Source organism: Cariama cristata, unplaced genomic scaffold (assembly GCF_000690535.1).
Source record: "Cariama cristata isolate BGI_N322 unplaced genomic scaffold, ASM69053v1 scaffold18117, whole genome shotgun sequence".
Taxonomy (NCBI): domain Eukaryota; kingdom Metazoa; phylum Chordata; class Aves; order Cariamiformes; family Cariamidae; genus Cariama; species Cariama cristata.
This window is the reverse complement of record NW_009625156.1, coordinates 35353-59306: the sequence shown is the minus strand read 5'-3', so window position 1 is coordinate 59306 and position 23954 is coordinate 35353. Positions and strand designations below refer to the sequence as shown.

The window sequence follows — 23954 nt, the reverse complement described above, 5'->3', positions numbered from 1 at the left end:
CAATACTCAAGGAAGACTCATGTCCAGCTTGTAGTCATTGTCAGTGAGGGCTGAGATCGGAGAACCCTGGGTGTAACTTGAGGGAACTAGGAAATCAAAACATTCAATCTCACCTTACGCTTTATGAAGGAAATTCTTTGATCTGCCAGGGGTCTCACCATAAAAGTATAACAGATTATACAGTAAAAGAGCATTTTGGACCCCACAGTTTTTCTTACTTACAAATCAAATCTCTGCAGTGTTATTTTTCATTTTCCAGCAGCCTAGACATAAAAAGCTGTCCATTCATGAGAAAAAAGATAAACAACTTATGTCTCTTGTAGCACTCTTTCATAGAAGTGACTTCCAGAGGTTAAAATGACCATTTGTATTGAACCTATGGTTCTACCACCAGCCCTGTTATCTAAACCTAGATCTGCTATGAATGTCATTGGAGCTTGAACTCTGTTGCTTGTTGCCTATGGAAATGTTTTTCTGGCCACTCGGTACTAACCTCAGAGCTTGTTTCTGATCTAGAGAGACAGAAGTTCAGGGACCTTTGCTACATCAGGGGGAAATACTAAATATTTCCTCCTTATATGAGTCTGCTGCTGCCTCTCGTGCTTTCCTACAAAACAGCAGGCCCTCTCTGTAGAATCATTGCCTACAGCTGTGAATTGTTGCTAATAAAGGAAGGAGAAAGGAGTTGCAATAGCTACTTTCCTACTAACATCCCACTTCCTGGCTTTAGGGAATGGTGCCTCTTCATCGTGTTCTTACAAAATCCACTGCTGCAAAGTTAGTGTGAGTGTACCTTTAGGTAGGCCTTTGGTACATTTCTGAGGAACTTCTAATTTCATCTTAAAGCTAATTTCTTCCTTCCTTTGTTTTTTAACTGAAACATTTTTTTGTCTGCAGTGCAAGATCCAGATGAAGAAGCCCTGAGGAGGTCAAGGTAGGCAACTCCCTGTGAAAAATATGGCTTTCTCCTTACTGATAACCAAATACTGTTTTAAAACAGTATTAATATGAACTTACATTATCTTTTTGTCTTAAAATATTCTAATACACTTGCTTAAAAATCACTAAAATTAAAATGCTATCAGTGAGAGGCATTTGAATGAAAAGGATAACAAATTAGCATGTTTTTAGGAAAGATAGTGCAAAATTCCTGAAGTGCGTGTTCAAATCTGAAAGCTCTCCGCACATGCAACTTCCATGTACTTTACTGGGTATGTGAATGCAATGAGTTCCTAAGATCAAGCCCTGTGTAACTACTTGATTGTGTAACTGGATGAAAATATATGATGTTGTGATAGCACTGAAATTTGTGAGCAATTTATTTGGATGACCCTGTGATTGACACTTGATTCTCCTGAAATGATACAGTAAAGGAGTTGTTTCCATCCATATCCATAATCATTTGCTTATGTTTTGTTTGGAATAAATACAACCCATATTTGTAGAATATGGAAGCACAGGACTGCTTTTGCTAGTGGCTAAATGTATTTGTTTCATATGAACTACCAAAACCACTGAAAAAGTGGGTATGTTCAGAGATAGAATAAGGAATTAAAGATTTATCATCACCTTATGTTGTCCTGCATAGCCAGGAAATAGATTTATTAGAGATGCTTATGTTAAGCTTAAAAACTGTAGTTGAATTGGAGAATCCTGCATGCAAGCCTGATTTTCTGTTTGCATACTTCAAATCCCTGTATCGTGTTAGCTCCTCTAAGCCGCTGGCTGGGTTTGTGATGTGTTTGATACTCGATCCACTTTCTCTTCTTTTTCTATTTTTTTGTTTTGTTTACTGCCATGTGGCTTCTATAAAGGTTCTGAGCTTTTGGTCACAGTGCAAGTTACAAATGTTAAATCGGTGAGAAAGATGTCTGTCATTTTCCCTATGAAAATACAAGTATACTCTCAGTTTGTGTTTGCTATAAACCTTCCGTTGCAGTTCACCGAAGTTCGTGGCTAGGTGCATGAACATCAGGCTTGACATTACATACCTCAAGGATTTATTTCTTCCCTCAAATGCGCAAGCCTAATTCTTATTAAATGTCCTGTGCGTTATCTGTTTTGATGTAATAGCACGCATCCAAACCCTTATTATGATGGGATTTAAAGCATTGTGCTGAACTTAAAAGTCCCCCATACACATCTGAGAGTAATATGTTGTTTTAAAGAAATAATCTTTCTAGCTGTAGTCTGTGGCTCTGGAAAATACTAGATATTGGAAACTTAGCATGGTATCAGAGATGTTGAAAATCATTATCTAGGAACACATCAACATGTGTAAATTGCACGTTCTGTTCAGTGTAACTTAAAGTACCTGACTATATCCACTGTGCTTTGAACACTTTCTGCAGTTTTGGGGTATCACTGTGTTTATCCTTTTTTTCACAAGGACAGTTAGGGTTATGAGTATATTTAGGCACAGCTCTATTACCTAAAGAGCATTCACCGGTAGCAGAGGCAGAAGGGAATATATACTAGGTAGTTATACAGGTACAGTGCAATTGGCGTGAGCCCTGGTGCAAGAAACGAAATGGGGTCTCCCTCCTACCTAACTGATAGTGCTTGCCCCGTCTTGGTGGCTTGGTACCTACCTCAAATGTTACACATACTCCCCTGCAGATTTGGTAGCAACAGCCCTGGCTATCACAGAATGGTTTGGGTTGGAAGGGACCTTAAAGATCATCTCGTTCCAACCCCCTGCCATGGGCAGGGACACCTTCCACCAGACCAGGTTGCTCAAAGCCCCATCCAGCCTGACCTTGAACACTCCCAGGAATGGGGCATCTACAGCTTCTCTGGGCAACCTGTGCCACTGCCTCACCACCCTCACAGGGAAGAATGTTCCTCTCAGTTAATGTTAATGAGCACATTGCATGACTGTCCTTTGCTTATGCTACTGCTGTTTTGAAGGCACGCATAAGATTATAACTTGCTATGAAAGCTTTCCATTGCTGTTGTGATGATTGTTATGGAATAGTTTCCAGAAAGATGGTAGCCGTTTAAAGCCAAACAGATGTTCCTGATGTATACCTTTTCCTTGAATGGAGGGGTACATCTTTAAAGCAGTAAGGGAATTCTTAAATTTCATGTAAGACCCACTGTAGCTAGTATGCTCCAATGTAGCTTTAAAAAATGCCATCATGAAGTTTCAGCATTTCAGCTAGAAATACTTGGTATCTTTTAATTACTTAAAAGTATAAAAGATAGTTTGAGAAGTCATACATCAAGACTGCTTTAGAAGTGTTACTTGCATGACACTGTGTTATTAGGAACAGAAAATTTAGAAATATAAATTAATTTGTTGGTACTTCCTCTGTTCATTGTTTTGTGCTTTCTTCAGCCTGAGGAGTAAAATTAGCCCAGCCTGTTCATTTCTGTTTGGCTCTTTCACTCTTGAGTTCTCTGTGTTAACACAGTTGTCTTGCATTTTGGGTGTAAATAATGAAGGGAAAAATTACCTTGTTTGCAATTAATCAAATACGTTTTGCAAATAACAAGAACATTATATTTTCCATTCTGTTTGATATACTTCTCCTTGACTGTGCTCCCATCCCACATCTTCCTCCTTCCCATTTTTATTTGCAAAACCTGAATTTAAACTATAGAACATCTAGAAAAGACTAAATCTTGAGGGGTGCTGAACATTGCTTACAACTTTCTCAAGCGCCCCAGTCTACAGTCAAAGGTAGCTAGGGGTGTTTGCAGGAGGTGACCAATACTTCACAGGACTGTGCTCCAAAAATCCCATGTTATTCTGCTTTTTGACACAAATGACCAGAGGTATTTATGCAAATGTCAACACTCATACTTGCTTATGTTGAGAAAAGCTATAGAAAAGTACTGCTGAAACCTGTGGCTGATGGTCCTGTAAGGAAGGACAGCAGGACATATATAGGCTGACCTAGGTATTACAGAATGGAAAATATTAGTATTAATTTTGCTCTTGTACAGAGTTAACTTTCACTGACTGCTCAGTTGCGGGGGAGGCAGGGAAAAACCGAGAGAATCTGCTGGCAGGAAAACAATGGGATTACACTGCATTTCTAGCAAAAGCAGCCCTGTAATATCAAGCACAAGTCAAAGAATATGAAGTTATATCAAGTTACTTCTCAGAAATTAACAACTGCAAAACCTGTCATACATGGTCCAAAAAGGATCACCCAGCATTCTTTGTGCTGATTGGAAAGCTGAGGAAAAAATCCAAATAAATTGCCACTGCCCTAGTTATAAGGCAGGGGAGTGGTCGCCATGGTCCCTAACCCCTTTCTTCTCCCTCCTTTCTTTCTTCTCTCTGTGTGTGTGTCTCTCTCTCTCTGTCTCTGTCTCTCTTTCTTCATGCCACAGGGAAAGGTTTGAAACGGAACGTAACAGCCCACGCTTTGCCAAATTGCGCAACTGGCATCACGGCCTATCAGCGCAAATCCTTAATGTTAAAAGTTAAAAGCCCACATTTAGCAGGCAAATACATGAGACAGAGAATTACAGTAAAAAATTTACTTCTGTCCTGAGTTAGAGCCTAAGAGTGTCACACACAGAGGAAAGACTTACTGCTAGGGCCTTTCTCTAGCGTGCTCTCTTCCGTAGATTTCCTTTGTTAGCCTGTTATCCATTCACTGTCACCAAAAGTAAAAATAATGACGCGACCCAGTTCACGTTCTTCATTATAAAGTAGATTAGTTTTTGTCCTTTACTGTATCAAATGTAACTTCAGTATACAGGAAAACATCACTATTGTACTCTCTTGACTTTAATTCTTGAAGAAAATGAGAGGGAAGTTACTGACAGTATTTCTTTAGGAGGAAAAGGAGTGAGACTTTTACTGAGTTTTACTGCCGTAAAGATAATTAAGTAGGAGAAAGAAGGATGAAAAGGAAAACTGGCTGAGCCTGGTCTAGACTTCGCTAAATGTACAACATAGTTTGCATAGTTGAATGATGCTGTTTGAAATAAGATATTAGCAATGTGAAGTTGTCTTTCTTCAATATATTATACTGATAGAAGTCATTTGCTGAAACCATTGCTGTAAGTTTTCTGTTGGAAACCTGAATTTGTCATTATATGAAAGCTAGAGATAGCCATGGTTGCTCTGGATCTGTGAGGAAAAGACAGTTTGCTGGAGGTGGTTTAGGAGTGAGAAGAATATATAATACTACTGGTGCACTGAAGTTTTTAAAAGCATCTTCTAAGTTTTAAGGAACATGTTGCCCATTCTGTATTGCTCTTGCTTTGACCCACATCTTTTTCTGTATATAGCAGCATGCTTTATCTGAAATAAAAGGTTTTAAAACTAAAATAATTACGTGCCTGTTTTACACAGTACTTCATTCTGTTTTAAAACAATAACTGCTTCAACTGATTATTGAAAGAAGGAGAACTTTTCTTTCCCCTGTAGAAAATGTGGTCAAAAAGCTTTCCCCTATTACGTATAATTCTTACTGACCTTTAAGTTATCTGAATTAAAATAAACGTGACAAAGCAGGTGAAAGAACAACAGAGATGAACAAATATTGTATTAGGTGTGACTGAAAACCATAATTAATAGATGTTAGATGACAACCTATTGATAATATCGTTTAGCATTTCCATTTGAATAATGTGCATTCTCTGGCAATAATTATTTGTTTGTGTCCATGGTGAAGGCACTTGAGACGTTGCTGGTGCTTAGAATGGGATCTTTTTGTTTCAACATGACAACAATGTTTTGCTTTTAAGCTGTGTCAGGCAAACCTGTACCAAAGGTGCCCAAATGTTTCTGTTTTCTGTTTGAAGTACACAAGAGCAATAGTCTGATCTAGTTTATGCTCTGATCATTAAATGAAACAAAAAATACAATGAAATTAAACTGTTTGTGGTTTCCATAGAAACAGTTGATGTTAGCCCTCAACAATCTCCATCAGGAATCCTTAGCACTGACTGAAGCAAAAGGTTCTGGTGATAAAACACTCGGTGCTGCAATGCAAGGTTGACTCTTGCAGCCCTACCTACAGCCCTCTAATTTTTTTCTGTTTTTTTCATTAACTTCTATAAACTGCAAATTAGTTACCCTTATCTTGTAGCAGTAATTCTGATCAAAGAGATTAGTGTGTGAGATCAGATTGAAACTCTTACACTTTTTGCTGCTTCCAAACATCTGGAATTTATATCAGCAGTCCATACAAGAACGAAGTTCATTCAAACTCCCATTGTTTTTCTGTGTTATAGAAGGAAGGAAAAGCTCCCATCCATGGAGGATTTTGCATGAATCAACCAAATACTGGAATGTTTAAAAGAAAAAGAACTAGTTACCATGCATTTAAAAAAAAAAAAAAAAGTAATTTTTGAGTATTATTTAAGAGTACATGAGCATTAGTTCCTTTTAAAATGCATTTCACTTTTCTTTGATAAGTACCATGGCAACTCAGTAAGCGTGCCATCTAATACACAACATTCATTTATATTTTTCCTTATGGGAACACAAACAGATTCTGATCATAGCATCTTATTAGTGCCTGTGGAAAATCAGCATAACTGCATGAAATAAGAGCAACATTTTAACTTCTCCTGAATGTTGCTAAGATCAAACTGTGGTTCAGAGTGGGTGTTTTTTCTTTATATATGGGAAATTTTGGTAGAATTAAAAATACCAATAGGCAATTAACTTTTTTTCACAAACATCATATGTACCTAAGTTAAAAAAAATCTTCCAGTTCTAATTTTCAACTAAATTAAATGGGTTTCTGAATAAGTAATAATACAGTGTTTTCACTTAAATAGGAATTGTGTATACTTAATGGCTTATGAACACGATACACATACTATTGGTTTCAAATAGTCCTAGTGCATGTATTATAATGGAAAAGAAACTGTCTAGAGTATATCTCAATGTTTACACTTAATGTTATTTTTAAAGGGTTTTTTAATAATCAGAAAAGCATAGTTTGATCAGATATGAAATTAATGCAGATGCAATTAAGGAACCCCTTCCCCTTAGCTCTGCTTCAGTGGATTTAATGATAAAAATTCAGTGCATGTAAACCATGTAATCAAATAGAGAAATAGTTGTAATCCTTTTTCCTGGAGGATACAGAATCTAACCACTCTCCAAGCTTGCAGATTTTCAATTCTTTATGTAATTACAAAAAAAAAAAAAAGAAAATCATAGAAAAATCTTCAATAGTTGGTGACTTTTGGAACTTTTGCAATGATAAAGACATTTGTGAAGGTGCTGTTGTTAATCCCTAAGGCCAGGTGGTTTACTACACCAAGTTTCTACTGCTTAGTCCAGTCCCACTCAAAAAATCTCCCAAGTCATGGGCTTTGTTAATTAAACTATCAGTCAAATTTTTCCATGAAGTTTCTTGTTTATATTTAGACTAGTAATTCCTTAGGTCTTACTCCTCAAAAATCTGCCTGTATGTTGTCATGGTGATCTTCAAGCCCAGAAGATGAATGTTACAGACCTTTTGTTGTATAACTAGTAAGAGGCCTTGTTTCTTCCTCCTGAGTAGGAGGCAGACTTTTTTCTGTAAGGTGGAGAAATTGGGCTGAATTTGTCATTCTACTACATCTCATTGCTAAAGACTGTAACAGACTTAGGCCTGATAAGAAATCATTAACAGCTTTAAGAACCCCCTAGCTTTGTTCTAGCAAAAAGTCACGTCTGGCCTGGTTAGGCCCTATTTTTAATACGTCCAAGCTTATCTCACTGTATGTTGCTTCTGGTTGACCAACTTCATCTCGCAGTGTTTCTTGACCATTTGCACAAGTCTGCTGTTTTGCCTAGGAAAATTAGTCGCGGTTAATGGCAGTGAGGCTTAAAATAGGTTCCTGATTAAGACTCGATGAGTCATGTAATTATTTAAAATAGCACCGATGATAGGCAGGTATGTCTGTCCCACACTGAATATATTTTTGAACCATGACTATTGTGCTGAGCAGAGGACAATAGTTGGTGACAGTACTGTCTTCTAAATAGCCTCCATGCCAAAAATAAAGTAAAAGGCAGGATGTGGATAGGGATACTAACCCCCTGCCCTTCCCAGTATTGCCAGTAAAGCATAGTGTTATAAGCATTTAATGAAGATACAGCAAAGCTGATGCCAGTAGGAAATCAAAACCAAAAGACCTTCCAGGTAAATCTGCTTGTCTGGTTATGACACAGGGAAATGCTCATTTTCTGCTGTGGTATAAGACCGTTTGATCTAAACTAACCTCTTTCCTGAATACTGCTGCCTTGCCTTCAACTCAAATAGTCTCCTCCTCACCTCCTATGGTGTCAGGAATACTGACTGCATGCAGCGTGTGCTGATGGGACATGGCTAGAGTGTGACTTTAGGAAAGCAGGCACGAGAACTTGACCTCTCTTCCTTTCATGCATGAAAAAATGACAAAAGGAGAAACGTTCTGTGGCTCCTTCCCTTTGCTTCCTCTTTTCACACCTGCCTGCATGGGAAGGAGAGTAAGTTTTTGCTATGTAATAAATACAGAGGTCGCTTTCTCTTCATTGCAGTTTCTCTCTCGTTGTGCACAACTGTGTAGAGTGTATCTTCAGTAGTGAGGAACAAGTATTTTAGGGACTACTTTATCACTTTTGAAAAGTCCAACTCTTGCGTATCACAGAGCTGTCAGAAGCCTTTTTCAGAGGCGGAAGAGGCGACATCAATTTTTCACTTGTGCACTCAGGTTCTAACAGGGATAAAGTTGATTCTTGTGGCTTCTTTAGTAGTGTCTACCATGAGTTTCAGTGACTGGCACTATCATTACATGTATCAGAAAATACTAAAAAGCTTTATTTTGCGAAGTTAAAAAGCTAGAATTTTGGTATAGTACATGGTAGTACCAGATAATGACTTTCTTTAATCAGTTAGCCTTTAATCAACAGCTTTCTGCCATATACACAGAAATTAATTGACTAAAATTTGCTGTCAAGCACAATAACATTCTTTGTTCCACTGCTGCTTATCAAAGCCATCTGACACCACCAAGAGAAGCTAAGGCACCTTGATCCCCTTCCTTCGTTTCCAGAATTTCCAATGATTAGCATTGCTGACCTGCCCAACTGCCAAAACCTTCATATCTATACGCTAATCTGATTACCGAAATCCTTTTGGAAGATATACCTTATTTTTCCACAACAGCCCATGAAAGAAAGCAGACTTCTATAAGTAACTTTCTCATCTAAGGAATATAACTGCAATAAAGAATAATAAGCACATCAGTTAATATATTCTGATCCCCATTTACCTTTTAGCACCTAAAGAGTGACAAAAACATAGGAATAGAGAAATAACACAATTGTCTGTGTGAAATTCTGAGTGAAACCAGAAGGGAAAATTGATCAAATATAATGTCTTTCCTCCCCAAAATACTCCTGGAAGTTCTGTGGGGGAAAATGAATTTAGAGATCATAAATTCCTTGTTTTCAAGTCACTTCTCTGTAGAACCAATCAATCAAAGATGGTGACCGTATGGTGTACCCACTTGAATGCACTCACTTAAAATTGAAACACTGAGGCCTCCAAATTAAATTAGCAAGTACCATGAAGCTTTTCTTAAAATAATTCATAGAGAAAGTAATGCATAAGCAAACAGAGCTTGTTAAAGCTCAAGCTCAAGATTAAATTTTGTATGTGGGTGTACTGACCTATATTTAACATCTCGTCTTTACCATCTCAGTCTTCTGTACATTCCTGTCCAGCACTTAACTTTTGCATGGGTAGAAATTAACATCGCTTTCATTCCTACTGTGCAACCTTCAAGATTCTCATGTGCATCCTTCTGCTGATGTAGATGGATAACCAAGATGCCAGTGCACAAGGCTACCTTTCTCCCTGACTGTTCCCTTGCATTGCCTTCCGTCCAGCAAGGAAAAAGCAATTCTTGCATGTAGCAGGTTTTCCAACAAGCACGTGTAACTCAGAGGTACTCAGTTGTGGTCTGTGGATCATCAGACTGGCTCACAGAGCTTTGTTCAGGGTGAGCTGGAGAACTGGCTGATAGCACAGCACTGGCACTGCTTCCTTTTATGCTGCTTCTAAATTGCATTAATGTCAGCAAAATTATCCTAAATACTAATAACTTCCTAATAGTTCATTTCCACATAAGCATTTGTTGTAGTTGACCCAGAATGTTGTATGATTACAAATGAGAGAGAGGGAAGGTAAGAAAATCCTTAAGAGAATTCATGAAATAAAATGTAATCCACATTCTGAAAGAATAACAACTGCTCTTCTTACCGCTTGCTTATTTGGTTCAGGAACTGAATGGAAAAGACACGTTAGCATATTTCAGGTGCAGCTGCAAACTTAGGATAATACCATGAGGAGAAAGTATGAATTTTCTTATGATCAATGTGCGCAAATTAAAAAGTAGCTCTAAAAAAACTACCAGCTGAAATTGACACCTATGAGTTCTTGTTCTTCTCTTGGCTTCCCTGGAGAAAAATGAAGTCAGAATCAGAAAGAACACTTCAGTGAAAGGGGAAAAGTTTCCTAGCATACAGTACCTAAACTTGTTGCACATTGGTTTTGTCTACAATGGTCACAAATACAAACTGAAAGTCCTGACCCTGTGTTCATGTGCCTGGTGGCAGATACCTGTGCTTTACCAGTGGGGCTATAAAACTAGAGGGAGTCATTCAGATAAATCCAATTGCACACTTAAGGTCAAGGTAGGGAATAATTATCTGAAATATATCCCAGCTCAAATTGTTCCATGTACTCAGAATTTCACAGACTTTGTTCTTATTAAAGTGATGTGTTTGCCAATAAGATAAATTGGAGTACCTATATTTGCATGCCAAATATCACTACGTAAATCTTGGAAAAGAGTTATCTTCACTTTCACCGGCACCAATGCTGCTGTGCTTCCAGCTGCATTTATTATTTGACTGTTAAATATAACAGCACACCAGTAGATGCCACTCAAATGCATCCATAAGAGGTACTTCCTTTGATTTTAGTGAGCTGCTTTGATTGAGTTCCATACTACTTGTTGAGAATGAGTTGCTGGTTGTTTTTTTATTCCACTGAATATACGATAATGCTTTTCCTATTCTGTGGCACCATCTGCACAAACCAGGATACCTTCTGGGAGAAATGTATTTCCCTGATTTGGAAAGCGGGCATACTAGTAGGCTATATTGCACTCGTTTTGGCGTGGGCTGCTCACATTCTTAACTACAGTGGCTGAAAAAGAGAGACTAGCTCTTCTACTCCTTTTTTTCTGACCCCAAGCTAAAGTTTTAACTCAACCAGCATGATAGTTGTCTTCTGTCCTCTCCAGTTAACTGCCTATGATTTCTTTGTGTGTCTTACGGTGTCTTTGTTAAGATAATAAAAATATAGCTTGAGGGGAAAAAAAAAAGACAATCAATCTCAATAGTTTATTTCTGACCATGGAAAAATTCTCAACTGCAAACACAGAAAGGTGGAAATAGCCTCACTGGATCAGAACAGCAGTTAATCTAGCTCAGTGTCCAGTTTCCAACAGTGTGTCAGAATCTCATGCCTTTGAGACAAAAATGTTTGGAAGGCAATTATAAAATACCTTTCACACAACTTTACTTCCAGACACCCTATAAGAATTTTTTTAAATAATTGCTTCGTGACTTCTACTTCTTAACAGGAAGTTTTATTTGTAGGCAAATATATTTATGTAAATACTAGTACATGTTAGGATGAAAGCTATTGTAAGTCTAATAAGGAACAAGTCCTCCAAATCCACAATGTAGTACTAGAAAAACAGAATTTTTAATTTCAATAGATATAGACCCTAATAATCTGTAAGTCTTAATAACTATTTTGTCTTTGAAAAAAGGCCAGTATATATCTGTCAGGTTCTATAGAAGACTATTGGATGATCAATACAGGAAAATACTGACAAACTGAATAGTAACATTTATTTTTAGAAAAGCCATAATCTCTTATTAAAGAGGGTGAGCTGATATTTTAAATACTCAGTTGGGATTCAAGAGAGCTTATTTCAGTTCTTTGCCCTGCCATGGACCTCCTTTTTGACCATAAGCAATTCTATTATGTTTTACTTTCTCATTTTTCAAATGAGAAAAATAGTCTTGCTCCATGAGAATACAAAGAAAAAAATCAATTATAGTATTCACTTATTGCTTTAGTACTGAAAGACAGAGAAGAGTTGAAGGACCCTGTGGTCTCTTGGGATGCCTAATGTTCCTCATGTCATCAGATCTTCAGTACAGATTAAATCATTCTGTCTCTACAACGTTTTAATGGAACAGAGAGGAGGTATTCAAGAGAGAGAGCCTAGATCTGTTATCCTCTAAGGAGGAGGTAGATGGAAGATGCACAACCTCCACATCTCAGGTCACCTGTTACATGTACGTGTTTGTTTGGGAATCTTGTACACTTGGTTTCCAAAAAAAAAATAGAACGGGAAAGTATTCCTATGTCCAGTACATACAGTTCAGATTAAACAGACTCATTTATTGGAAACTCTCTGAAGTTTCTTCAGGCTCTTTTTAGGATCCAATAACATACACAAGATTTGCTTGCAAATGAATTATACATTTCGTTACTCAAACTATTATAATTCTTGCTAGCGTGTGGGAGGGAAAGACTCTACTTCTATCATTTCATTCACTCTGTCTTTATGACCATATCGTGTAGCATATTTTTATAAGAAGTAAACATTTCATAATTTCCATTGTATAATATAATGTGTAATTGGGAAGACAGCATATTGCATAAATAAATCTTGTTTCAGAGATATGTCCAATATTAAATAAAATCTCTGGGAATTGCACTGTTCTTTCGGAACAGTCATTGACTAAGGCCCTTCTGTCAAAAGCCATTTCAGCTGGGGACTAAAAGGGCTGCAGACCAAAAAAACATTAGTATTAAATCTCTCCCAGATAGCTCAAAACTATTATCCGCTACTGTCAGTTATTTGAGCAGCCTGTGTAGCCACAGAGGTACAAACTGCTTATAATATTCTGAGCCAAATTCTGTCATGTTGTAAAGGTATCGACTCACTGAGCCTGCCCCAGGGATGTATTTGACTCAAAAGTAAAATTAATTCTGCATTTAGTTAGCAAAAAATGTTTGATTGTAAAGGCTGGAAAACCAATAGTCTGTTCCTCAAAATGCAAGTATTACCAATATGAGTAATTGAGCCTTTCTCACTGTTGGCCAAATGGGAATTACTCCTGTTGACCGGGAAGAGAAATAGTTCCTGGAAGTAAAACCAGGAAGAAGTATTATGTACCTTTGAGCTCATCTTTCCCTTTACTCTTTGCCTTTCCCTTTGCTTTATTCTGTGGAAGTATGTTTACTATACTTCTTGCTTTCTTTTCAACTTTCACAACTCCCCCGCCATCGTCACTCACTGTTATCCTATACTTGTGCACTCATGGAAAAAGCTTTCGTGAAATTCTGTCCTCAAAGTCAAGTGACATTTTTCTGCATTCTTTGGTATAGCCATAGCTGGTGGAGTAGAAAAGTTTGGATCAGATTAATAGTAACAACAGAGGCCTAACGCTGCTTCTCCTGGGCCCCAACTGCCTGGCTTTTGGTCTTGACTGTAGTTTCTAACAGAGTATTTGGTAACACTGGAAATAAACAATGCTTTATTCTTTTCAGGCTGTGATTGTTTTTTAACATTCTCGCATGATTATGGCTCTTGGTATACTAACACTTCTCACACATGCACAGTTTCTCATCTATGCTCTTCTACCTTGTTTCATCCTGGCTTTCCTATACCTGACGTTCCAGTGAACTCACTCACCATAAAGATAGTGTTTGGTTTCTCATTGCTTTAGAGTGGTGAACCAATTGATCTTATTGGGGTATTTACTTTCAAGACAGGTTCTTCCATTCTGACCATAATAATGTTCTTGGTCAGCCAGCCACATCTGAGGGTCACTTCAGATCTACTTCTGGGTTTGAAAATCTGGCTTCAATTCATATATTTTTAGGGGTTACATTTTAATTAGAGGTTTTAAAAATGGGTAGAGAACACCTATTTGCTGATGTAAACTGGACTGGTTTTTATAACTTTATTGGAGCTAAACTAAGGAAAGGGTATCTGACTGTATGTACATACGTACTTGTACACATGTAAACACAAAGAGAAATATATTAAATACTACTAATAATGTTGAAAATATTAAGCATAGCCTTCCAAACATAATGTAAGATAATGATTGGAGCCCAACAAATACACATAAATAAATAAATAAATGTATTCCTTCTTTTTCAAAGGACTTTTCAGAAAGAAGGTTTAGTTGAGTAAATGAAGGCTTTTGCTTTGTGTCTTGTAACTTTAGATCCTAGTTAAGCAAAATGTTATCATTTGGCATATTTCAACTTTAAATGTGTTGAAAATCCAGCACAATTTCTTAAATAGGAAAGGACACACTATATTGCTAAATACTGAGACTATCTCAGTTACTTAACTTAATTGGATTTCAAACTTAGGAGTCTAAGGCTAAAGGATTCTACTCTTTATGAAAATACCTATGTCTTAACATCTTACAGATACACAATTGCTTGCACTTAAAGTGATCAGTTGTTTTTGTAAGCGCGTGTGTGTGTTTACAGAACAACAGCCTAATTTTCTGTCACTGAAATTGAGGCTGGCTGACTTCTGACCTCAATGAAGGAAGGATATCATTTGTTTATAATCTGACCTAGAGTGAGAAAAATAGTACTTACTTGGCTAGGACAGAGAATTTTTAATTGATGCCAGACATATATAATCTATTTTATATGAGACTTTGTTAACCATTTAACTGCTTATCACTTCAAAATATTGGATCCTTAAGGACTGCACAGGTCTGATTATTTCTACCGCTTGGAGTTGGCATCAGAATATGTTCCGCTAGAATATTCTTGAAATTTTTTTTGAAGAGGGAATTTATTAAAGTCAAAACTATGCCTGCAATTATATACATATATACATACAATGACTAATTTGTAACTGTTAATTTTCCTTCATTTTAATATTGAAGCAAAGTTGTTTGCAACTGAGAAGAAGCATACAGTAAACTTGCATATTTGGTGGGTTTCACTAGGAGAACTGAAGAGGTTTCTTACAACTCTATTTATGAGCAACCACTCTAGGATGCTTTTTGCAACCAAACATTTCTCCTCAATCCATCTTCTTTCTCCCTGTTGGTTTGGTGTTTATTTTTTTGCCACCACTGGCAATTGCATTTACATTATTCATACTGTATCCCCTCCTTTCACAGAGACAAGGAAAATGTTGCTGCAGCATCAGAAAACAGGTAATGTTTGCTCTGTGTGTTTGGCTTCTCTCCTGTTCAGTTTACCTCCACTTTCCCCATATTGTTTTTACCTCAAAACCATGAAATTTGTACACTGTTTGAGCAGATGATGAATGTAGAAGTTTCAACTAAGTGGATGTTAGGCATTTCTTTCTAATGTAGACTTCAAAAAGCTCTGTGAGATGAGACAGGTGGGGATCCTGTTTCTCAGAACTTATAAACCTGAAAAATAAGAAACTTTTATCAAATGTTCTTGAAATGGAGTATTGTCAGTTTGTGATGGAGTTCTAAGAACAATTTCCATTTTAAACTTTGTCTGGATTGTTCAAGATGGTTTTAAAATCTAAATAAGATTATCTTTTTGGTATTTTAAGAACATTTATATATCAGATTCTTGCATATCTTGATTGATTCTCGATGGGTTACGAGGTTCAAAGCACGGTATCTCTGTAAGTAAGTTCTTTCATTTCAAAAGTTGTTTTCTCCCAAAGAATCTCAGCGCATTTTGCAGCTACATATAGAAATATATTGTTTTCTATTAGCTCATATACGAAAACACGTAAGTACTGAAACATGGATACTTCTTGAGTGAATCTGACCAATTGTTTAATGGAGCAAAGAAATGCCTCTTATTAGTTTGTCATGAAAATATTCTGTCTCACTGCTTTCCTCTGTCTTGTTGATTCCTGCCTAAATGATGTGCAACTACTTTTTCTTTTTAGTTTTTATAAGACTGCTCACATTTGAACAAAGGTTGCATAGAGTTAAAATCCAAGTGCAAGTGTTGTCATTACTGATGATGCAAGCAATGGCAACTGGCACTTGGAACAATAGGAAAATTTGATTTTTATTATTAAATGATTCCTGTATAATAACTGTATATAAATGAATATGAAAAGCCAAGTAACACGTTGGCATTTCACTACTAGTTTCATTTGTGTAAAATCATCTACAGGACTATGCAGCTACTCAACTGAAATATCTTTTTTTTCTTTTTTTTAATTATTATTATGTTTTATTTTGCCAGGAACAATTTCTGATGTATGACTGGTGTTAGTGTCATACTACATTGCGTTAATCTTGCATGGTTTGTCATACCGTAGCTTTTCTCCACCTCCATTATCATTACAGCTCTGTTATGTGTCTTATTTTGATATTCCTAGCAGTATGGTTTCCAGATTTAACAGAAGGTACCTTTTTTAATTCTTAAAGCCTTTCCTGGTCTTAAGTGGTAATAAACTAATAAGCTATCCAGATTTGTCATGACTTCATCGGCAATATCCTGTTGATCTCCTATGGTATAAGGAATCTGGGAATGCAAAAAGAGGACACTGGATATTTACTGATAGAAATCTTCTTCCAGGAAGAAAAAAAGACAGAAAAATAAAGCCTTCATTATTAAACCTAGACTTAACTTGACTTTTCAGTTCTGAAGTTCAGCACTTTTGGTTTTGTGTTTGTGTGTTGTTTTTTTTTTCCTGAAGGCTTTACTTCATATAAATAATAACTACTGTCTTAAAGGGCCAGGTATTAGCATTCTAAAATGCTACTTTCTGCTTTATTTGGTGTGCTAGGCAGTAAGCACATGTATCTCTGAAAACTAAAAAACTGAACAAATGTTTTTCTGTTAAACCAGCAGCTGCCTCTGTGACTGGAATTCTGCATCTCCCTCAAATACCTACTCTTACCTAGGAAATTGGTGATGTGATAACAAATACCTCATTTATAAATCCCCTTGTAATCTTTGTTACCCAGGCCTACAGCTACTACGCATGCGCCACAGTATGTGACCTCGAGTATTTGGCATCCTCCTAAATCATGCACCATGGATGCTAACACTGACAATGCTAAACCAGTGGCCTCCAAGGGGTCTGTGAGGCTTGGAGCGGGTACAAGTCAGAGGGAGGCCAGTTTCACCACTGCTGGCCAGAAAGTCCCTCTTACTTCATCCAGTAATCAAAGGTACACTGTGATATATAACTGCATAACTGACCTGGTTTGGAGCTTTGGAATGGTTTGGTAATAACAACCTCTAACTCCTTCAGATGGAAATGCCCATTGCCTAAAAGGCAGATGTCCAAGTTCTACAAATTACAGCAACTTCCAGCCCATGTGAATTTTACATTTTAAGTGGCACTCTTAAGGAGGAGTGCACCTACAATATAGAGACAACAGTCATTAAGCGCCTTCTGCAGAGAAACAGCAGCTGGTATTACTCACTGTATTTCTACAAACATTCCCATATGCAAATGCAAAACTCTTCCATGCTATGTGTTTCTCTAAACACCTTCTCCAGCACTTTTTTTCTACAAATGCTACAATAAGAGACAATTTTTGCTTATTCATTTTTATTTTTGTTCCCTATATTTTCAATTCTTTGAGAGATCTGTTGGAGGATTTGAAACAAAAAGAACTTTATGCATTACATAAAGGAGACTAAGTATTGCTTTAATAATCCACTTGATTGTTATTTGGACAGAAAGTCTCAGAACTTAGGACTTCACTGAGGAAAAGAAGCGTAATCTACACTTACGTTTTTAAATGTTAGAGTGCATTCGTTGCTTTGTGTTCTCATTATGGTTGTTAACCATTATTACCCCTTAACCTCTACTGATCTGTGTTCCTTTTCATGAGTGAAAATCAGCTGAGATATGTGTGTATGTTTTCGTCCATGTAACTTACTCACATTGTGCATTTTATGTTTATTTGTTACCACAAATATGGAGATGTTTGAGAAACATCCATTTCATTTGAATTTCCTTAAAATACAAAATATTGTAAAGATTAAAAGTGTACAGAGTGACTATATTAAAACAAAACCCTCTCTAACATACGTAATAATGAAGCTGTTATAATAGATGATGTATTTTATAAAGCAGCATTCACATTTATCAGTTCTTAAAATTCTTCTGCGCCTGAAGAACTAAAAAAAAAAAAATTGAAAATCTAGGAAGGAGGCAATCATGAGGAAAAATAAAAGTTATTTTATTTGGATATCTAAATAAAATTATTTAAAATGTATAGTGGTTAAACTAAAAACAGTCAAGTTAGTCTCAGTTCTTTCTATAAAACTGAGTAGAGAATTAGTTACCAACTGTATATAGTTTCTATAACCAGATCACCCTGATTTTTAGGGTTATATCTACTTCATTTATATTTATTCCAATTCCTTGTTCTGTTAATTCATATATTCTACCCTGCAGCAATGTGATCAAGCCTCTAACATTTTAATCACATAAAAAGAACTATTACCAACAGCCCACAAGATAAAATTTGTTTGTATTTCTTTAAAATTTTATAAGGTATTCCAGTATATTTGCAGTCATTTTATTTATATGTGTTTGTCCAGTTCAAATCTGTCTCCACACAGGTCCATGTCCACACATATTTTTTGTTTCTTTCTTTTAAATATGTATCACCGAGTGTGTGTTTTGGTTAACATTTTGGAGATCGTTAGAACAATCGAGTAACTTCACTGTTTTCTTCTATTCAAGGTATGAGTCTTGATTCTTTTGAAATCTGTGGCAAATTCCCTTTCACATCAGTGAAAATAGAAGGACAAAATAGGTGAAATCCTAGTTTGTATTTGTTTTTAGGACATACATTAAGTTCCATTTTTATGTGCAGTATGGTTTCAGTCCTTTCCTGTTTGCCAAATCAAAGATATGTAAGTACTAAATTTTTACTCAAACCTTTTAATGTGACAATACCAGTACCCACTGTAGCACAGGGCGAAAAAAATCCTGCGAATGTTAAAACTCAGTAACAGACTAGCCTGTGACCCATGGCTGTGATTGTACAATATGCAGCTACTCTGCTATATAGTCTATGTCATTGATACTGTATTAGCTAAGTGGAAGAATTTACATCACGATGCAAAGCCATTGAGATGGAAGAACTGATCTGAATTTTAAATGCATATTATGATGGACAAACTTTTGCAAAACTTTTGGTGTAATGATTTGAAAACCAGGATGAGTGCTTTCAGGAACTTGCTTGTTATGTATATTATTGCAGATGAAACTCATAAGGGAGAAAATACTGATTTTCTGCTTTTGTCGTGGGTTACATTCGAGTTTGAAATTGTTGAGCATAACAACCACGCTTCCATTTCAGCTAATCAAACAGTAATATATTCAGCTGAAATAAGACACGATCATTTAGACTACTAAACCATGCAAGAAGACAGACAAGAGGAGGAGGACAGGGGAAATGACACAGTCCATTGAAGAGCAAGGGGTATCACGAATTCTGAAGTACCAAGGACTCATTCTAGGCCTGAGGAGTCTAACTTGTTGAATCAGTGCTTCAGAGAGAAGCAAAAGAAAATATTAGATAGAGTGGCTGAAAGACAAAGTAAATATTTGCACAATGGCAAATTCACATAGGAAAAAAAAAGCTGAGAGAAAGCATGTTTGAGGGCTAAGGTTTGGCTGAAAGACAGCTGTGGAACTGTAAGCTTTCTTTTGTTATTTGATACTTACTGTGCTCGGCAAAGAATATTTGGGGCATTCTTTGTACATTGCACAAGAGAATCGCCAAATTCCATCACCCTGATAGGAGTCACTTACAAGAACCCAGAGAACCGGCAACAAGGATAACAACTCATGCTCATCACCCAAGTGGTTTGAAAACTGGTGTAGTAAAATTTTACGCTATATCTTCCCCTTGTATTTTGCATACTGATCTACATGTAAAAAGGTGTCCTATTGTTTAATGGGTTGGCCAGTGTAATCTAAGGTGAATGTAGGTCAGAAATTAATAGACTCCTTTTAAACATCTTTCTGCTACCTGTATTGCACAAAGTGATTAAACCTCACACAAAACTGCGCTGACTGGATTTCTAGACTATCAGAACTTACAGGAAACCTGCTGATACAGGACTATGATAATATCCTTTAAACTGCTTTTCTTCATCTAATTGAATGTTTATTCCTCACATAAACTTCGGCACCAGGAGTAAATATTGGGTGAAATTTATCAGAGCTCAAAGAGTTTGTGACAGGCTCTTTGCAACCGTTGAACTACTGCACACCACGTTCCCTACCACTGGCTTCAGTGGGAGCAGGACTTAAGTGCTGTATAACACCTGGGACAAATTGCAGTCAAGCAGGACCAAAACCACATTACAGCCTTAACTGCACATCCAAAAAGGCCTAACAAATGTCTTTTTTTCTTTGCGTCATTGTGCTTTTCCCGCAGTAACACGGCCTGCTACTATGTTTGCAGCTTCACATTCAAACATAGTAGGTTTTATGCTCTACGTTTAAATATGCGCCTTCTAAAGATGCTTCTTGTTTCATTTAATTTAACTCTAATTAGTACCCCTGTTGAGCATGCTCCGGTGTCTACCAGTTCTGCCTCTGCTCCTGCACCACATGCTTCAGCACATCAGCCTGCTGCTGCTGCTGCTCAAAATACAGCCAGTCTGATGACCCCTCCAGCAACCACCTCAGTAGTGCAAGAGTCTTTCTCATCTTCCTTCCAAAGGTAATGCTTCATTGCTTTGTCCTTTCACAAGTACAACCCTGTACGGCTCTCGAAATGCTGCATACACATTCTTAACTTAAGAATGTAGTATGTAAAAGCTGTAACCTATTTTATATGCTTTTATATATTTTGGTGTGTTTTCTTATTTTGAAGTACGTTGTTGATGTTTGCAAAGAATTTGCAGAATAAAACTGCCCTAAAAAATGTAGCTGTAAGTCTGCAGTACAGCTTACTTTTTCAGAAAGCAAGTTTAGGGTTAAAACTAGAAATGTTTTTTAACCACTTGTAATAAAACCAAAAAAACTCCTCATAATAGGTAGAGTGGTTGAATGAAGCTTCTCCTAATAGTGTTTCTGCAGTATGACATGAAATGGAAAATTAGAAACTGTCACTTACTCATGTGATTGAGCTTACCATATTATAGCAGATGTCAGTAAAACGTGGTGGACGATGAACAATGTGTCAATAAAACCACACATTTGATGATTGACTTGCTCTGTAAGGTATTAAGTCAATTAATTTCTATTAGATTTATCTACTCTCTTTTCTCTAATGAGGTTTAGCCATAGAGCTAAAGTGAGTTTCGGGGAGGTATGCATTCATAACACCTGTAGTACATAGGAGTTACAGTTGTATATTAAAAGCTGTCAAACAGTCTGTGAAGAAACACGTGGGATTTATAGTGCTGCCACATTATAGTAATTTTGGAAATAGTAAGAGTGAATTCTTTTGGTGCATATTATTCTTTTATCTTTGTTTTTTGCTGCATGAATATTCCTAAAAGATGTATAATTTAGCATGCTTTAAAAATCCAAGGAAAAACACACTTCCAGTAATGTAAACTACTTAAGATAATTGAGACCCAAGATGTAGTCTGTAGTATCTTAGATTTGTGTAATTGGAATTGGACATGTTCTCTTGGCTCTGCTTGTTTAATTTTAGCTAGTTGACTTAAATTATTTATGTATACCAACTACTTAGTTTCTCACTTTAGTCAGTTTTTACCTAACTGTGACCTACAAGACTACAGTCTTTTTATTCCAGTGCAAGAAAATCAATCAGCCAGCCAGCAAAGGAGGTTTGAATAAGGTATTATTCTGTAATTCAGAACTGTGCTGTAAGGCACTTTCACATGAAATAATGATACAGTTTAAGTAATTTTTATCCCTCAGTTGAAACTGTAACATGAAGAAAATGGATTATCTAATATATGCCTCAAAAATAAATGCCTCTACTGAACTAATCATGCCAATGACTTGTGTTTTAAATAGCAGAATCTTTTCTCTGGTCCTGCTTGCATACTAAAAAGTTTAGCTTGAACTCAGACTCAAACATCTTCAGATCTTGCAGATAAAAACATATGTACCGTTGACAAAAGTCCTGTCCTGAAATACTGTCTTTCTTATCAATAGACTCTGGTTTTAAGATTTATACATAATGTGTGTATTTTGTCTTGTGTCCTGTAGGAATGTGCTTGGTTGTGCTATTCTGTAAGTCTGCAGATGTATGCTACAGAAAACCTGTTCCTGGTAACTATGCGGCAGCCCTCCTGTATCTGAATTCTGACAAAGCTTGAATCTGATGTCACTATTTTTGTCCCTGTTAAATTATTTGGTACATGCTTTCATGCTTTTACTGTGTCTTCTGCAGAGTGCTTGCAGCCCCCAGCTCTCTTTCACAGCCTAAGCCTTTCCACGGGTCCAAGAACATGTCATTAGCAGCTTCCACTATTTCATCTGCTATCTCATCTCAGTCTAGGTATATCTGTAAAGCTCTCTTCTTTTTCTTTTAACTTAATATATTTTTATTCTGTATTACTCTCTCCAATTTAAGGTTTTCAGCTTCTTAAGAGATTGGCTTGGCAGAGACTATGGAAAAGCATGATGTGTTTAAAGGAATACCCTTCTTGCTGATCTTTCACATTAAAACCGAGCTAGGAAGCACCTAAGTTTTAGTTTTAGTATATGTGACCAAAAGATCCCTTTGGAACAAAGGTATTTCAGTTGGTTGGTTTGTGCTGGTTTTGCCATCTTGAAGTGAAAATATTTATCTAGTGACACTGTGAGAATGACTGACTTTTTTTTCTTTTTCTTGGTGAAAACACAGGATCACAGGAATCACAGACCTTCTTTTATTATGCTTTTAATCATGACTAATGAAAGACCACTGATAGGATGGTCTCTATCACTAGAGAGAGAGAGTTCTGCTGTACTGCCTCACTGCTAAGCCTTCACATTGCTTTCATTAACACGTTGTCAAGACTAACAAAGGAGAAAGCAGTCGATTTTAAGATTCACTATTTGAACCCAATCTTCTGAAATGATGAAAAACTGAATCTGCAATGTATTTGAGATTATAATTATCCATGTTTCTCTTACCTTGATATAAAAAGGTAGTTAGGAATCACTCAAATATGACGTTTGAAATGAACAAAGCGAGCAAGTTTGAAGGCTACGCATCAAGAAGTATAATGACCTTTCTCAAGTGCATCGTAGAAAACAGCAGTTAAGTGCTATGCATAGGTACACACTTGAAAGCATTTTGGTTGGCTTCACATCACTGAAACTAATCAAAAATGAAATAGCTACAGAACAGAAGATCAGAAGAGTTCTGAGTTTTAGGATGTGAACATGGCTGTTTACAGCCATGAGAATTACATAGGGGATGTAATTCCTGTATGGAGCTGATAAAACGTAAGAAATCAAATTAATTGCTGATGTAATTCTATTTATTTGAGTGGAATTATGCTAATCATAACTTTAATTTCAATTAAACTATGAAGTTGATGAATGTCACCAGAATGTTACCAAGAATAGAAGGTAAGAACTGATGCAAGGGTGTTTACTGCCATCGACATCTAGTGTTATGTATAAACTTTCAAAATTCCAAAATCATGAGTGATTTAGAGAATTCAGTATTTCTGGGTGTCCATCATAAAATACCTTAAGAGGGCTTAATTTTCACATTCTGAGAATCATAGCATTGTTTAGGTTGGAAAAGAGCTTTAAGATCATCAAGTCCAACCATTAACCTAGCACTGCCAAGCGCTCCACTAAACCATGTCCCTAAGCACGACATCTACATGTGTTTTAAATACTGCCAGGGATGGTGACTCCACCACTTCCCTGGGCAGCCTGTGCCAGTGCTTGACAACCCTTTCAGTCTAGAAATTCTTCCTAATATCCAGTCTAAACCTCCCCTGGCACAACTTCAGGCTGTTTCCTCT

At 36.7% G+C, this 23954-nt stretch overlaps 1 protein-coding gene across 1 annotated transcript in view; it reads left to right on the top strand.

Moving 5' to 3' along the window:
• The window catches only part of LOC104164237 (LIM domain-binding protein 3-like), a gene marked incomplete at its 5' end in the record, with an annotated part of 68753 nt that overhangs the window by 23291 nt on the left and 21508 nt on the right, over positions 1-23954 (top strand). Inside the window, 5 exons of the mRNA XM_009703514.1 lie at positions 898-934; positions 15203-15238; positions 16994-17200; positions 20561-20728; positions 22379-22486. Of these exons, the coding sequence (XP_009701816.1) occupies positions 898-934; positions 15203-15238; positions 16994-17200; positions 20561-20728; positions 22379-22486 (556 nt within the window). The remainder of the gene's footprint in view (positions 1-897; positions 935-15202; positions 15239-16993; positions 17201-20560; positions 20729-22378; positions 22487-23954) is intronic.